This window comes from Cupressus sempervirens, chromosome 6 (genome assembly GCF_028749045.1).
Source record: "Cupressus sempervirens isolate cs-2001-9-10 chromosome 6, ASM2874904v1, whole genome shotgun sequence".
In the NCBI taxonomy this organism is placed as follows: Eukaryota; Viridiplantae; Streptophyta; class Pinopsida; order Cupressales; family Cupressaceae; genus Cupressus; species Cupressus sempervirens.
Genome location: NC_143123.1, coordinates 143,800,475 through 143,817,782, shown reverse-complemented (window position 1 = coordinate 143,817,782; position 17,308 = coordinate 143,800,475). Strand labels below are relative to the sequence as shown.

Genomic DNA, 17,308 nt, shown 5'->3' with positions numbered 1-17,308 from the left:
TGAAAAGAAATCACATGAGGACACGGATCTAGCAAAGACCATAACAAAATCCCAATTTGTGTTATCAAGAATGACTGGGAGGCCAGAGTATATGAAAGTAATAGAATATGTGAAAAAGTTGAGCAATAAGTTCAACATTTATTGCAAGGATTCTTGCAGCACAGGGTAAACTACATATCACATTACCAGGTTTAAATTGAAGCGGTACGCACTACACATTCCTTTCATCCAAAACATTAGAGAAAATAAGTATTTGTTAATTTAAAAGAGACGAGATAGGTTGAGGTAAAACTAATCAAATGCAGTATGAGATGCACAAGAAATATCAACCATAATATTTTTTAAAAATGGAACATGCCAATTAATTATTTAAAAACATTTACAAGCAATTATTTATAATTAATTAGAAAAATCTTCCGATTTAAATTTAGAATAACCTTGTAATTTGTAAACAAAGATATGATCAAACACACAGGCGTAAGTTTACACAGAAAGACAATCAGCTTCCTCTATAATAAGTGTTTCAACTTTCACATGAGAGAGGCCATAAAAGGAAAATGAGAAATATTTATGCTTACAAACCCACAACTAGTATTCATTTACATCATCTTTTGGTAATTGTGAATAGAATATAGGGTCGGAAATAGGCACCTTTTGCAAATTACACACACTACTTGATAAGGCACTAATTAACACGCTTTTCAAAAAAATGGGTATTGTCTCTGTACATGGACTATTAAGGGCAGGAAATGTGTAGTGACAATACTCCTATATCCTCATTTGAGATAAGCTTGAATACTTATCTATAGGGTTTTCATATTAGAAACTTAGTTCGAATCCTGAAGGATATTTACATGTGAAATTGTAACTTCTTCACACACTGAAGCCAGGTGCATGTTTTTAGTTATTTTGACACACTAGATATCCCTCAGCCCAAAGATAAACCAACAACATGACTCAAGAAAGGGATAAATCACCAAATTAAAGAAAAAGGACATTCCTTATATCCACACCAATGCCTCACTAATTATTCTTTCATCTACAAATGGACGCAACATCCACATAAAACAATAGGTTTGAAGTACTTCTGAAGATGTATCAAGTTGTAAGTCAGAAACCACCTTTTCCTGCAAATTCATATGAGAAATAAGTCGTCATGGGACTTGATAATTAGAAACATGAACAAACACAGTAACTAATATACACAATGTTATGCAAAACCTAAGAAATTGAGATCAGATTGCTACCTGCATTGCATAATCTTGTCTCAGCATACCATAAATTACTGAGATCATTGATACATAATCAGAAAGTTCCAATTTCTGGTCATTATGAATTTCCTGCTAATGAGTAATAATGAAGTAAGAAACATGCAATCCACAGGAAAAGTCTACACAAAAATCAAATTGGTCATACAGTCTGCACAAAGATTTAATGTTCTTGCCAAGCCAATTAACTTTTGTACCTTTAACATAATTTCCGAGTGAATTTTAATTAACTAGACATGTGGACATCATAAGGAATGTCTCAAAATAATCATTTTCTATTCCCTAGAAATGTGAATACCAGAAGAAATTGATTGTCCCCTTTCCTTTAAATATAAATACTTCAAGAAAAGACTTTCTCATGGAACATTCAAGCATTTAGAGTCTAGACACATTCTTTTGCCAATTGGTTATATTTTTACAACAGTGAAAATCAAAATACTATAATTCAAGATATAAATGGAAAATTTTACTTAAAAAAAAAAACACTAGAGTCGAAAACTTTGGACTAAGTAAATGAATTGAAATAAAAGTCAAGACAAGATGCATCATGATCACATAACTCAAACATGATTTTACATGAATACTAAATATTTCTTTCTTTTCATTAAATATATATAATGGCTAAGGCCTAAGGCTGCAAAATGTGCAATAGCAGGCGAAGTGGTAATATGCAAATACCAGCCAGCTACTGGAATTCCTCACTACCACAAATCCAATTGCTAGTGCTCCTCTCCTTTCTTCAAATCTTTTCCTCTGCAACCGGCGCAATTCAGAAAAAAAATGAAAGTTGGAAATGAAAATGATGTTTTACAGGTAAGGAGGTAAAGATTTTAAACTAAGATATTGATTCAGGTGCAGATGTGGGTATGTGAACCCAGTATGCGAAGGGGGGGTGGGTTGGGTATGTGGGTGTGTGTTTATTTTTATATATACAAAAATAATTAAGGATATATACAAAATTAATCTAAAATATAGGAAAAGAGGAGATAGACAGTGGCACATATCACAATGCCTTGCCAACACTATGCGTGGGGCCTGGCTTTATCAAAATCTTTAGAAAAGTGGAGATGACACATAGTACAAAATTACATGTACATAAAATTACTCACCTTCTAATGATCTCGTCTTGCTTTTCTATTTCAATTTCGCATCATGCAGAGACAGTTCTACAATTTATTGTTTGTATATAGTATTTACACAGACTGCCATCTCCAAAGAGCTTGGCTCTTCTAAGGTTTAATCTCATGGACACTTGCGATCCATTTGCTAAACAAGTGTAGGATTGAACAACTAACATAATGTTATGTCCCCACTTTAGCAGGTCTTTGCATTTGGCCAAGTCAGTTCATCATTACGACCCTCGTGAGCTGACAAGGTGATCTGGGGGCCTCCATCCTGGACTTAGTATTTTTAATAAGTCTAATTCGGGCGGTTGTCATATTTGGCAGTGCAGATAGTGGTGCTGGCAGTTGGTCATCGCCTGCTGCAGATTGGGCTATTAATTGCATGGGCTCCTATTTATTAAATAACTATTAAACTTAACATTATTATATAGCACTTTATTATATTTAAATGTTATAAAATAATGTTGTGTTGAGGAAGCCTCTTAAATGGAGTTGCATTTGGGAAACTTATGCCATTGAAAGATTATAAATATGAGCCCATTTGATGAGTAAAGCATCCAATTGTGCACTTATCTATTGAGCTTTTGTTATTTTTGTGAGAATCTTTTGAGGTTGATATTTTATGTGCCCTTGCTTAAGTGTAAGGGTAGAAGCTGAGAAGTGCATTTGAATCCACAGTGAGTTATTGAGGATTGAATTCAGAGAAAAATTGTTTACTTCCTCAGATGTGATCATTTTGGTTGGAAGCTTTCCTTTGTTTGTTGAGAACTGTTCAAGTCTTGATTGATCAAATTCCCTACTGTTCACCATTGTAGCTGGGAAGAGCATTTTGACTTACTGTTTTTGAGAGGTTGAGCTGTGCAGAAGTTGATTCGGAAATCTGAGTGGAGCAATTGCATTTGTTAGAAATTCTTGTTAACTGGGCCACTAAACCCCAGTCCCACGCGTAGTATTTTCTGTACATTTTGTACTAAAGATTGGGCTTCTTGAAATCTGCCGCAGGTCTCCATTGTTGAGTGTTTAAGCATCTACAATTAGGTGCTAGCAAATTCTGTGTTTGGATGGCAAATCCCTACACTCTGTAGCGTGGTTTAATTCCCAGTCTCATGTGGGCAATAAAGACAGGTCGGGGGCTCAAATACATTGCCACTGATTGGGCCCTGAATACCCTGTTGTGATACGCCAGATGGTGACTCTGTAAGAGGTATTAGGGTGCAATCTATACTCACTGGGCTGCGTCTCAAAAGGTTTCAGAACTGTTCAGGCATAGCCACGCTTGCTGTGATTCTTGGCTTGTACAACAAAATCCAGGTTCGCTTAATTATGTAATTTGGGATGAAGAATAATAAGTTTGCAGATTAGTTGCTCTGTGATAATTTTGTCACTCTCTTTCAGCACTTAGTATTGTATAATTTCTCCTTTGTATTAAGATATTTCAAGATCCCAAAAGGTTGATATATAATCTGCATTTCAAGCCAGTTATAACAACAATATAGTTAGCGCTGCAGTAAATACCTTCCATATTTCAATAACTGTGTTATGTTTCACAAGGCAAAAAAAATTGCAGTTCAATGGACAGCCAAACTACCAATTCTCTTAGTCTATTGATCTGACCATGCCTGCTAAGTGTCTGACAAAATGTCAAACAATCAGAATTGCGAATAAATTGGTGATTGTTAGAGCCATAACCAGGCAGGGACTACCATCTTCAAAGAGCTTGGCTCTTCCAAGGTTTAATCTGTTAATCCTGTATAACTGTGATAACATAACTGATCTGGACTGCAGATTGTATCGATCTAGCAAAGCATTGATATCCTAGAAAGGATTTAACCTATTAAATACCTTATATTTATTAACCTAGTCGACATCCTTCTTGGAGCATTTAATAATGTTGTAATTGGCATAATCATTGTTAGTATATTTACTAAGTTGTTTATTCTTGAGACGTTGATCTGGGCAATATACACTTTGGTTTGTGTGTAGGGTCGACCTAAAAAGAGTCATGTCCTTTCTAAGGACATGCCTCTTGGGTGCCTTATAAATAAGAGATAGGAATGTGGATAAAGAACACACAAGAATAAAAAGTCTGTTTCTTTAGCATTCTCTGCCTCTTTTGACTTACAAGTAGAATTAAATATATAGTTGCAGAATTATACATCGGTTAAGGATACTATATATACTGGTTGGTGTTGATAAAAGCCATCTTCAGCAATGTACAAAAGCTTCATATCAGAGTTGGTTGTTCAGAATTTGTAGAAACTTTACATAATCTTATGGACACTTGCGATCCATTTACTAAACAAGTGCAGGATTGAACAACTGACATAAGCCATTGAACTTGCGATTAGTATAACATCCAAACATACTATTCCCACAAAAAAGAAGCATTTTTTTAAGAACTCTTAATGGCCTGATCTCAGGTATACAAATTAGATAGAGAAATTCAAGGGGTTTTGTACATAGAAGGGAGGCATGTGGGCCTAATAGAGGATTACTATCTTCAAATTGACCATGAAAGCTACGATTAATTGACATGGTCTAGCAATGTTGCCTAACAGAAAAATAAATACATGTATACAGCATCTAAATGATTGATTGCCATGATGCATAATATAATTTTTCACCATATGGCACTTCTTGAGTATTGATGTCTTATAGAAAATATTTATGATTATTACCACATTCCTCAACTTGCTACTTCAGTACATTGCATAAGCCAGGTAAAGGAGGCTGATCTCAGGCTGATCTCCTTCAAAAGTCAATCCTGGACGCAGATGTTTTTGATAAGGATGACTCATCCAATTGCATCCACAGGGTATCCGGACGAGGGTCCCCTTGTGCATCCACACCCAAATGCATCACACCAGCATCAAGGGGCAGGGGGCATGAAAGTGGTAATAGAAATGCATGTGACTTGTGGAGCCTCCACAATACTTATTTCCTTTTTGCTATTTTATTTCTTTTTTATTTTTTATTTTACTATTTTATATAACATAGTGTATCTATCCATCATAGAATGGTAAAGCAACACCACCAACCATCTCAGAGACTGTTGGACATCCCCGGGATGCTTAGTTACCTGGGTTAGTCGTTTTGGCCCAAGAACCATGCCTGGGTTCGAACCAGTTTGAAATATGGGTCTGGTTCGACCCAAGTTCAATCAACGTTCGAATTTCCCTAGGCTGGTTCGAACCCAAGCTACTTTTGGCTGCCCAGATTGAATTTGGGCGAATTTAATATTTTTTGAGTTCCGGTTGCCCTAAAACGTGAATGTAAGTTGGTTATTTTGGCTTCTAACATCATTTGTGGTGTGCAAATAGGTGATTTTGTGAGCAAATAGGTGATTGAGTAAAGGAAGTTTGTGCAAGGTGGAGTTTACATCATATGACTTTATGATACTGTATGCTTCTAGGCTTCATAAATATATATATATATATAATTTTTTATAATTTTTACACATTTTTGTAAGAATGAACCCAAACAAACTCAAAACCCTTTCCAAAATTTTGCCGTACCGACGAACCGGTATTTTGAACCGAACTTGAACCAGTAACTAAGTCGGTGTTTACCGTACTGGTAAAGAAATCAACACATACAGACAATGGAACAGAATAGCAAAATTATATTCGCACATGCCAGACATACATTATGCTTCATAAGAGTATGATAGTAGAAGATGATTTACAATGATCCTAGACGGGATATAAATACTACTGCCGAACCTTCTCGAAGGAGTCCGTCGGCCACAACATTACATCCGCTACAAACTATTTGCCCGTTGGCTACAAAATACAAAACACCAATGACAGTCAATCCGTCGGCTACAGAAACACCGCCGGAACCATCTAGTTGGCTGACACCATCCCCCCCAAAAAAGCAGTCGTCTCCTAATGACTACCAAAATTAGGAGACAACAGAAGAAATACTAGAGAGAAGGGGGCATCCTAGAAGTGTGCTGTTGGCGACGTAACTCATACACCTGTTCTGACCTGATGCGGAGATCTATCTGAATTTGAGAATTAACCTCGACGGCCTCCTTTAGAAGAAGCGCCGCATCCATAGCCTACCTCCTAGCTAACTGCATCTCGTGCTTAGCCGCATCCTTATCTCGGACCGCCGCCTCTGTACCTTGCCTAGCCACGTCCCTCTCCTACACCGCTGCTGCCATATCTGCTAGTAGTGTTGCCCGCTCTGTGACCCATGCTACCTGCTGGTCGGCCAAGTTGGTGGCTATCTTCTGTCTAGCCTCACGCTCAGCTGCCAATGATCTCTCTACTGCAAACCTGTCCGCCTCCACACGCCTACGACCATAGTAAACATCCTTGTACAAGCCCACAAACTCATGTGCCAGCTTCATCATAGGGGTGTCATTGGGTCCCAACTCTGGCTCAATAGCCCAATCTGCCATCATCTCAGCTGTCTCCATCGCCGGCCAGCCCCTGTCTACAAAACAAGTCTAAAATCGTCGAGGACAAATCCCACGGATATATGCTCTGATCAAATGCCACTCCCTCCGCCGAGTCAGGGCCTGAATTGCCACATCGTGTCCCTTCTTCAACGCAGACTTCATAGTCCTGAGGTAATCCTGGCACCTGTCCTCATCTGACCCATAATCCTCCTTGGCGAAGTCCTCCAATGACCATTCCGCATCACTGTTCTCCTCCTCATTAGCGGGAGCCATGCCCACATCCGATGCCGCCTTCTCCGCTATTGGCGCAACCACGGCATGTGGCATTCCCTCCTCCTGAAGCTGAGGCTCTAGTACTGCCGGTGATGTTCCTGAATGCCTAGGAGATTGAATGGACGGACCCTGCTTGGCCGGAGTGAGTCGGAACTGCTGCCTCAAAAACACACTAGCTCTATCCATCACCTCCGGTTGGTCTGACTGCGCGAGCTCGATGTTCTCCGATAATAATTTTTTTTTTATAAATAAAATAAAATAACAGAGGTACCTCCAGTTGGCGTCGCCGCATCACAATGCTTTAATGACGACGACGAAGGATTCATGTGAGCACTGGGCGACAACAACATCCTTCTTGCGCGGTATATTTTTAGTTTGGATCCGTTAACCGCCCGAGCCATCTCCTGTCCGTCCAAGGTCACCAGTTTGATTGCTCCATTGTCACCAACCTCTCGGATCTGGTATGGTCCAACCCACCGCACCTTGAATTTTCCCGGCTTGATTTCATTGCAACCATCATACTTCAATACTAACTGTCCCGGCTGGAATTTGCTACGTTTCAGATGCTTATCATGCCAAACCTTGCGTCTGTTCTGTGCCACTTCCGTCACCCACTGTGCCAATAATTGTTTCTCCTCCAGCTTATTCAAATTATTTAACCGCTCTTGTAAGCTTCCATTGTCATCCAACTTGTTTTCCAACGCTATTCGGAAACTTGGGATCATGAATTCCGCTGGAACTACTGCTTCCTGTCCAAACATTAAATGGAATGGTGTATGCCTTGTCGTCACCTTGTACGCCGTGCGGTAAGCCCACAGGGCAGCGGGTAAGTTTTCCTCCCAATCAACACCTTCAACTGCGCAGGATTTGTAGATGATGGATACTAGGATTTTATTGGTGGCCTCCGCCTATCCGTTTGCTCTTGGATAGTACGGACTCGACAGTGAATGATAAATCTTAAACTGAGTGGTGAGCAGTCAAATAACATGATTAACAAAATGACCTCCCCTATCACTTGTTAATTGTAACGGGATTCCATATCTGGTAATGATCTGTTCATAGATAAATTTCGCAGTGTTGACGGCCGAGTTATCTGGTAACACACGTGCCTCCACCCACTTGGTCAGGTACTCTGTTGCAACAATGATGAACCGGCACTGTCGAGTCTTGCTCACCCTCAGTGGTCCAATGAAATCTAATCCCCATCTCTCAAAAAGTTCCTGTGCATGTAAGGGGTGAAGTGGCATGAAATCTCTCTTCAGCGGCTTCTCGACCCGTTGGCGTCACATCCGACGACCCATTCCTGCGCATTATTCTACATTGTCAGCCACCAGAGACCTGTGAGCAATATCTTTCGTGCAGTGGTGTCGGGCCCCATGTGTCCTCCCGTGGGACCCTCATGTGCTTTTAACACCTGCGGTATCTCCTCTTCCAGCACACACCGCCGAAGAATATAATCCGGCCCCATTTTGTAAAGCAATCCATTGATCAATTGAAATGTTCGACTCTTGATTATCAACTTGCGCCTATCATTTGGTGACATCCAAGTGGGAAACTGTCCTGTTAATAGGTACTCGCCAATACTCCTGTACCATTCCGGCAGTACCCCAATTTGAAACAGTTGCGCGTGAGGGAAGTCGTCATTCACACCCTCTGCTAGTTCCCCTGTTTTGATCCGTGACAGGTGGTCGGCACTGACATGTTTCTTCCCTGGCCGGACAATGATTTTGAATGTAAATTCCTGCAACAGGAGTAGCCATCTACTGATCCTCCCTTAGATGACAGGTTTATTAATCATGTACAACAGGGCCTGGTGATCAACATAGAACACGAACGGTGTAGCAAGCAAATAATGACAGAATTTTTGCATAGCATAGACCATTCCCAATGCTTCTCTTTTAGTCGTGCTGTAATTCTGCTCGGCCTTTGATAGCAACCGGTTGGCAAAGTATATTGGGTGATCCAGTCCGTGATTACCAGTCTGTGCCAGGGTCGCACCGATTGCATAGTTGGAGGCATCCACATGAACATGAAACTCTTTATTCCAGTCCGAATATGCCAGGATGGGTGCCGTAGCCAATCGTACCTTTAGCCCTTCAAATGCCTCGTCCTGCTCTTTATCCCATCTAAAGGATTCTTCCTTACAGGTTAACTTATCTAACGGTTGGGACACCTTGGCAAAATTTTTAATAAATCTCCTGTAATAACCTATATGCCCGAGAAAAGATTTTACCTCTGTCACATTAGTAGATGGCTGCATTTCAAGAATGACTCACCTTGTCGGGATTAGTCTTTAATCCTTCCTTACAAACAATGTGTCCGAGCAGTCTTCCGTGCGGAACCATGAATCTGCACTTCTTGAGATTCAATGCTAGCCGGGCTTTGCGACATCTCTCCATACATTCACCAAGTGCTGCCAGGTATCCGTCCTCCGTGCTAAATATTGACCAATCATCCAAGAAGGCTTTGAAGTTTCCCACGAACATCCCGTCGAAGATATGCAGTATAATTTGCTGGAATGTGGCCGACGCGTTACACAACCCAAATGGCATCTGGTTGTACGCGTAGACCCCATCTTCGACGAAAAACATTGTCTTCAACTTATCCTCCTCTGCTATAGAAATCTGATTGTATCCGGAGAACCGTCCATAAAGGAGTAGATTTCATGTCCCGCGACCTCCTCCAAAATGCTATCTGTGAATGGAATCGAAAAAGGGTCCTTGATCGTTACTGCATTCAGGCATCTGAAATCGACGCATATCCGGATCTGAGTAGTATCCTTCTTCAATGAGATGACTATCGGCGACACCTATTCGTTGGTCTGTACCTTGAAGATAATGCCAGCTTCCAGCATCTGGTTGATTTCCTCCATAACCCGTGCCGCATAGTTCTTGTTCATCCTGTAGGGTTGCTTTCATATAGGTACAACTCCCTCCACCAGCGGGATGCAGTGCACACACAATTCCGGTGGTACTCCCTTGAGGTCCTTGTATGTCCATGCAAACACATCCTTGTAGTCCATGAATATCTTGAATGTTGTGGCCTTGAGTACTGGATCCCAATTATCTCTGACTAGTATGCTCTTCGGCTTTGCCTCGTCCCCCAAATTCATCGTTTGCAGCGTAGCTTCATTATACTTGATTGTCTCCACTTCACTGAATGCATGGGCGGGTGTAACATCCAACAATGCCTCCCCCTCCTTTACTTCACTAAACTCCTTCGGATATTCGTTCTCAATCGACAGAACATTGCAGCTGTGAAATAATTCATAGTCCTCCATTTGCTAGTGGTAGAGACCATTGACGGAATCCAAGTCGTCATCCGTTGATCCCCCGTCCAATTGGAGGACGCCTTCCTGATCCGGTTCCATCTGTTGTCTACCTTCATCCTCCTCTCCCTTAGAATCTGACAGGGCCTCTTCCCCTACCATTTGGGTATGCAGATCAATGATGAATCGGCGGCCTTTACTTTCCAGTGATAAGGTGTTCTTCTTCCAGTCATGTTGAGCTCTTGCTTCGATAAGCCACCCGCAGCCCAGGATGGCGTCATAGCCAAATATTTTTTTTGGACATGTAATTTGGAGAACTCGCACGGTATGCTTTTTCTCTTGTACAAGACTATTCAACCTTGTATTAGTTCTTTTTTTGTATAGGGTGTCTAGCAAGCCATGTGAGTTAAACATTAGTGGCCATATGTTTGTGCAACCAGGGTTCACCATTTTAGGTTTTTTATTTATTGTCATTAATAGCAAAGTTGTGTCTCCAGAGTTCTTAATAACCTGATTTTAGTTGAGTGATACTCATTCCACAACAATTTCAAATCAACTGAAAAAACTTTCAAATGACTTACTTCACAAAAAAAAATTCCTCAATCTCCACTAAAACATAGGCTAAAAATGAAGTCACATAAGTAACTGAAATATTCAGGAGAAAAAATTAAGACTATCATACCTCATTACTTTCAATTCCTGATGAACTCTCAATGCTATCTTCAGATATCAATAAATGCTTCGTCAATAAATTTATTGCTTCATTAATCAGAGAAGTGGCTTTGTTAAATATACATTCCATATCCTTGAGCAATTCTTGGGCTGAAAATAAAGAAAAAAAATTCATGGTCAGTCTTTAATTATTATGGTCATGAGATGATAATGCAGATTTTCCTCCTTTTACCATCATCAGAACACCCAAATCAATTGTATTAGTTACTTAAATAAAACGTAAAATAGAGAGATTTTTCTTATATGTCAGAATGTAGAGAATTTTCTTAAATGTCATACTTACTTTTTGGTATTTTTCAAACTCGTCATAAATGTGAAATTTTGTATTAGACAATCACCAGAGCTGTTAGGAGCCTAGGAGAGGTATCTATGGACAGCACATCTAGTTAACTTGAACCTCGCTTCCTGTACCACTCACCTTGAAGCTTGCTTTTTAGTAGAGCATTCTTATAGGTGGAAGATAGTATCGTATGTCATCCTTAGAATCTCAACCATCATTGGTCACACAGAATGAGGTTTTCCCTTGGCCAACTAAGGGCATGCTCCCACCAGCTTTGGGTTGAAATGGATCATCATATTCTTCTCCAAGATCAGCTATGTCATCTTTTCTCCCTCTATGATGTAGAGATCAAGGAGCATTCCATTTTCAGATGCGTCCACTATTGTGAGATCCAAGAGAGATATCATGCGTCAACTATTTTAGAGACTCAAGTGACAATCCCTCTACTTTCTTCAAATATGCTTGCAAGGTGGCCTCTAGGGATCCTTAAGCCCTAAGGTTGTTAAAATCCTTTTTCCAACAGATCTAGGAGACTGACAGCTCTAAACAACATTTAGATAATATTACTTCACATGTAGACATGGTTAAACTTGTGACAACATGTCTCACAAATTCTACCTCAACAAGTTCCCTATCAACGTCGTGGTTTTACTTCTTCCTAAGAACGAGGTCCAACTCCTCCTTGATGACATATGTCTACTCCTCTTCGACCAACCCCTTTAAAACCACATGGGTGACACATTACTGGTTACTTAATTAATACAAAGGTTACTTTGGCCAGGTGCAATTCTAGGGGTATGCCTTTTTCAGTCCTCATAGCCTTAGGTACAGCACTATCACATCTTGTACTGACCTCTTCATAGTGATCAACAATGACATCAATTACTCCATTTATGGCATAGACTCTGACATAGTAGGCATCTTGTTGATTGATCGTTGAGTAGCAATTAATTGCTGAGTTTTTAAGCCTTGCAATTTTTCTAGAGTAAACTTGCTGATCTGACTAGCGGAGTTTTCGTGAAAAACTCGAGGAGTCAGTTAAAAACTCACCTGCTTGCACATTCCAGCATTAAAGCAAAAAAACATCAAAGTTTGATTCACTTTTTAATTTATTTTGAGCATTTCTATTTGGTAGTGAGGGAAGAAAAGAGGCTCCCAAGCCCTTGGTAGCTGATTGCAATGGATTAGAAGCGAATTCAAATGGATTTCAACAGATTTTTCAAGAAAAAATACATTCCCAAGTAGGCTTGTTGAGTTTGTTTCTATATTATTTTAAAATATTCTATTCATTTTTGTTGCATCTAAATGAATACAAATCATTCCTAAGTAGTGAGAAATGATTTTGAACAATTCGAACAAGATTCAACACTATTTTTGACAAGTTTTGTTGAATTTTTCACTATTTTTTCTGAAGAATATTTGGTTTATTTAAAATATCAAACAATAGTAGTTTTAAAAGTTTTTTTAAACTTTGAATGATGTCTAAAAATATTGAAACTAATTTAGATAGTTTGTTTAATTGTTGAACTAAAATATTTATTTTGTCTTTCTACTTTCTATTTGTAGATCTGCAGTTTACAATTAAAATCAGCATGGCAAATTCAGTGTTCAGTTTCCGAGATTGCTGCAAATCTATTAGCACTGCCATTTTATTTTGGTATGTCTTTTCAAATGGCAGTGATCTCTTTGTATTTGTATGAGGAATAAACCAAGAGGAGACATGTCCCTTCATGGGAGATGTCTATTCATTAAAATAATTAATAAAATGATTATCTTAATTATAATTTTGTGTGTGTGTGTGATTATTATTATATTAATTAATCTCACAAGTTTATCCTACTAAAGCTACCAAACATCAACACTCCCTCTTAGCTAGGGAGGATAAACACATGTATTACCTCAAAGTAATATCAAGTTAGCAAGATTAAGGATATCTTTGATCAAAAGATATCCATCATTTTGATATCATGAGTATTACTCTTCCAGAATATGAACACATTATATTCACCAAATACTTTTGAGTAATGGCCTGCAGAACATCAACATATGATATTCACCATGTACTACAATAAGATAATGGTCTGCAGAATATAAACATATGATATTCACCATTTTGATATCACATTTGATATCATGAGTATTGATCTTCAAAAATATCAACATATGATATTCACCAAGTACTCAAAAATGTTTGATCTCACATCTGATATCATGAGTATTGGTCTTCCAGAATATCGACACATGATACTCACCAAGTATTCAAAAAATGTTTATAAGGTATGTGCATACACATTCTCATAATATGTACCATATAAACATCCACTATGCAAAATATAATCTATCATGATCCGCATAGACATCATAAAATATCCACCATATAGAAAATTAAGTTAAAGTAAGATCCTCACCTTTCAATAACTTTTGCAAATACAAGTGATAATCGTTTGGAAGTCATCACTTCCTTATGATGTCAAGTCATCACTTCGTTTGGTAGGCCCATTAAATCATGTAGTCACACACATGATACCAAAGGTTTACATGAAGTCAAATAACTTCCTCTGGCTTTGATATAATCAAGATCTTCAAGGATCAATTGAAACATATCCTCTATCCGCTCCTTTAGACGGATGTGTCAAACTCCCTCTGAATACCTATCTTCTGAGTGTAATACCCTCTCTAATATGAAACTCAATATTAAATCATAATTTTTTTTTTTGAAATAATTATGTAATTGATTAAAGAGCTAATTGATTATTGAGTAATTAATTAATTTATTTTTATTGGTAAAAGGCCAAAGCCTTGTATAATATATTAAATAAAAAGATTACATTGAGTAATTAATAATTTATATATATCTCAATTCAATATTTAAATAAATAAATATTGAATAATTAAATGAATAAGTATAAACTAATGAATAAATGTCAATTTATAAATTCATAACTATACCTCAATATATTAAATTTATTATAATAAACCAAATAGGCACATTTGAACAGGCATGAAAATAGGGACAAATTTATTCACACCCCTTAAGGAACTAAAGACATATAAATAAATGTACAACAATCATACACGAGCACCAGAAAAAGTTAAAAAATAAATAAATTAAATATTAAAATTGAAATGGAAAAACCCCACCCACTATTGTACCGAGTACAATTGGTTATAATACCAAAAGTTATAATACAATCCCAGCATTAACACCAGAGGTTATAATACAATCCATGTTAATCTTGGTAGAGGACACCATAGGGTGCCAACGGTTCTCATTAGAGCACCCAGAGGGCATTCTTAATCGAATGTTGGATTTCAAAGTGGAAATCTAGAGAGAAAGATTTGTAGAAAATCTCTTAGGAATAATATATATTGTAGTGGTAAAAAATATGCAAATATCAAAGATAAGAGACTTGGTTAAAGGTTGGATCTCTACCAAGTAGTGTTATAAAGTGTATAACCAGAGATCCCAAGAGGCCTTAGGAAGACACTCTTCATATGATGGTTACCTAATCAAGAAGTAATTATCACTAGAGGGTTAGGTGATTTGAGGAGAGTTTCTTCCGAGGGATTAGGAGAGGTTAGAAAGGGGTGGTATTTAGTCTAATACTTAATCAGTTCAATATTTCTGACATGTTTAATATACATTTTCTATACTATACATGTTTAATATTCATTTCTTAATCTTGAAGACGGAACATTAGAGTGGTATCAGAGCATGATCTCGCCATCGTTTAGAGTGAATAAAATTAAACATTTCAATCAATAAAAATATCAAACTATTGAATACAAGTGACTTATTATCAAGATGGGAGAAGCAGAGTAAATCTGCTCGAGATAGGTAGATTCCAATATGGGTAAGGACATGGGTTGAGGAAAGATTCCAAGATGGGTGAGGACATACTTTCGAATGCACTAAGAAAAGAGTTCAAGATGGGGAAGAATATGATTCCAAAATCCTTGAGGAAAGTATCCAAGATGGATACAAACATATAGTCCCAATACCTTGCGGAAGCCTACTTGTAGATGAGTATCTAGCATCCTGCAACAACGAAATTTCCATTCTCTAAGGAGGTCAAATAATAAGAAAAATGATTAAATATGCTAAATTGAAATGATCCACAAAGAGACCATTAAACGAATCAACTACAAAAAAAAAAGATATTAAAACTAAGAAGACCAATCCCATATCCTTTGATTATGAAATCTATCAATCGATCTACAATTTGTAATTCTTTCTTATACAATCATCATTTACTAATCTGATTAACACAAAACCAACCAAGGTTGAACCACGAATAGCATTAGATCAGTTTCTCTTCAATTCTTGGTTGTACTGTTGAATTCAAAATTGGAAATCGAACAAAATTAAGATCTAATGATTCAAATGAAAAATCATAATTACCTGAGGACAAACAATTTGGGAGGATAGGATTGTAATACTCTCTCTAATATGAAACTCAATATTAAATTATAATAATCAATTTGAAATAATTATGTAATTGATTAGAGAACTAATTGATTATTGAGTAATCAATAATTTATATATATTTCAATTAAATGTTTTAAAAAAAATATTGAATAATTAAATGAATAAGTATGAAGTAAAGAATAAATGTCAATTTATAAATTCACAACTATACCTCAATATATTATTATCATAATAAACCAAATAGGCACATCCGAATAGGCATGAAAATAGGGACAAATTTATTCACGCCCCCTTAAGGAAGTACAGACATAAATAAATGTACAACAATCATACACAAGCACCCGAAAAAGTTAAAAATAAAATAAAATAAATATTGAAATTGAAATGGAAAAACCCAACCCACTATTGTACCGAGTACAATTGGAATCTGCAAAAATAGAATAATAGCACAAAACCATCGAAGAATCATCGCTTGGAACTTAAAACTCATCTGCAAATAAGACAAGGAAGTCAGAACTATGGAAGTTCAGAACTAACAAAATTAATATAGCACTGCCAAAGTTCCTATGCATACTAAACAAGTAGTGGGACCAATACCAACACTGATATTGAAACAAACCCACATTACACGTAGGCAGGAAATCAATGAAGACAAAGTTGGAATCGAAGCTAACTAAACACAATATCAACAGTCGAACAAAAACCAAAGCAACATTTTCATCTCTGCCAACTTGGACAGTCAAAGCAACAACCACCAATCCAATATATTTTCAATTCGCGGTGTGGATCTGTCATCAAGCATACGTCAAATATTAGAAAGCAATAAAACCGAATACTGGAGTATTCAAAGGAAGAACAACTGACGGGATCAGAAAGTTGAAACAAACACACACCCAGAGATAGCAATAAGAGTGAAATAAATTATATCATTAAGAGAGGATTGGTTGTCGTGGGAGGTACCAAATCCCAACATTAACACACAGAGTAACTATAAATTGGAATAATAAAGCTGGTTCACATTTAATAGAAGCATATCATTTGCATTTATATAATAGTTGAATAAAAAGAGCCCAGAGGTTATAATACAATCCAAGTTAATCTTGGTAGAGGGCACCATAGGGTGCCAACGAGATTTGTAAAGAATCTCTTAGGGACAATATATATTGTAGTGGTCAAACATATGCATATGTCTGAGATAAGAGACTTGGTTAGAGGTGGGATCTCTACCAAGTAGTGTTATAAAGTGTATAACCAAAGATCCCAAGAGGCCTTATGAAGACGCTCTTCATCTAATGATTACTTAATCGAGACGTAATTCTCACTAGAGGGTTAGGTGATATGAGGAGAGTTTCTTCCGAGGGATTAGGAGGGGTTAGAAAGGGGTAGTATTTAATCTAATACTTAATCAATTCAATATTTCTAAGATGGTTAATAATATTAATATAAATTCTCTATACCGTACTAACAAAATGTTGCAGGTTCCAGTATTCATTTCTTAATCCTGAAGAGAGGGCATTACATCGAGC

The 17,308-nt window shown here is 37.5% G+C and overlaps 1 protein-coding gene across 7 annotated transcripts in view; it reads right to left on the bottom strand.

The window, feature by feature from the left end:
- Nucleotides 1-547: 547 nt before the first annotated feature.
- Nucleotides 548-17,308, bottom strand: part of LOC149551630 (FAD-binding protein) — a 139,511-nt gene continuing 122,750 nt past the window's right edge. For 5 of the 7 annotated variants that reach the window (XM_089787130.1, XM_089787132.1, XM_089787135.1 and 2 more), the window contains 4 exons: nucleotides 11,024-11,163; nucleotides 1,947-2,021; nucleotides 1,248-1,343; nucleotides 548-1,127 (listed from right to left, as the gene is read on the bottom strand). In XM_089787130.1, coding sequence (XP_089643256.1) covers nucleotides 1,002-1,127; nucleotides 1,248-1,343; nucleotides 1,947-2,021; nucleotides 11,024-11,163 — 437 coding nt within the window. In that variant the 3' untranslated portion in view covers nucleotides 548-1,001. The remainder of the gene's footprint in view (nucleotides 1,128-1,247; nucleotides 1,344-1,946; nucleotides 2,022-11,023; nucleotides 11,164-17,308) is intronic. The other 2 variants (XM_089787131.1, XM_089787134.1) reach the window with 2 other exon arrangements.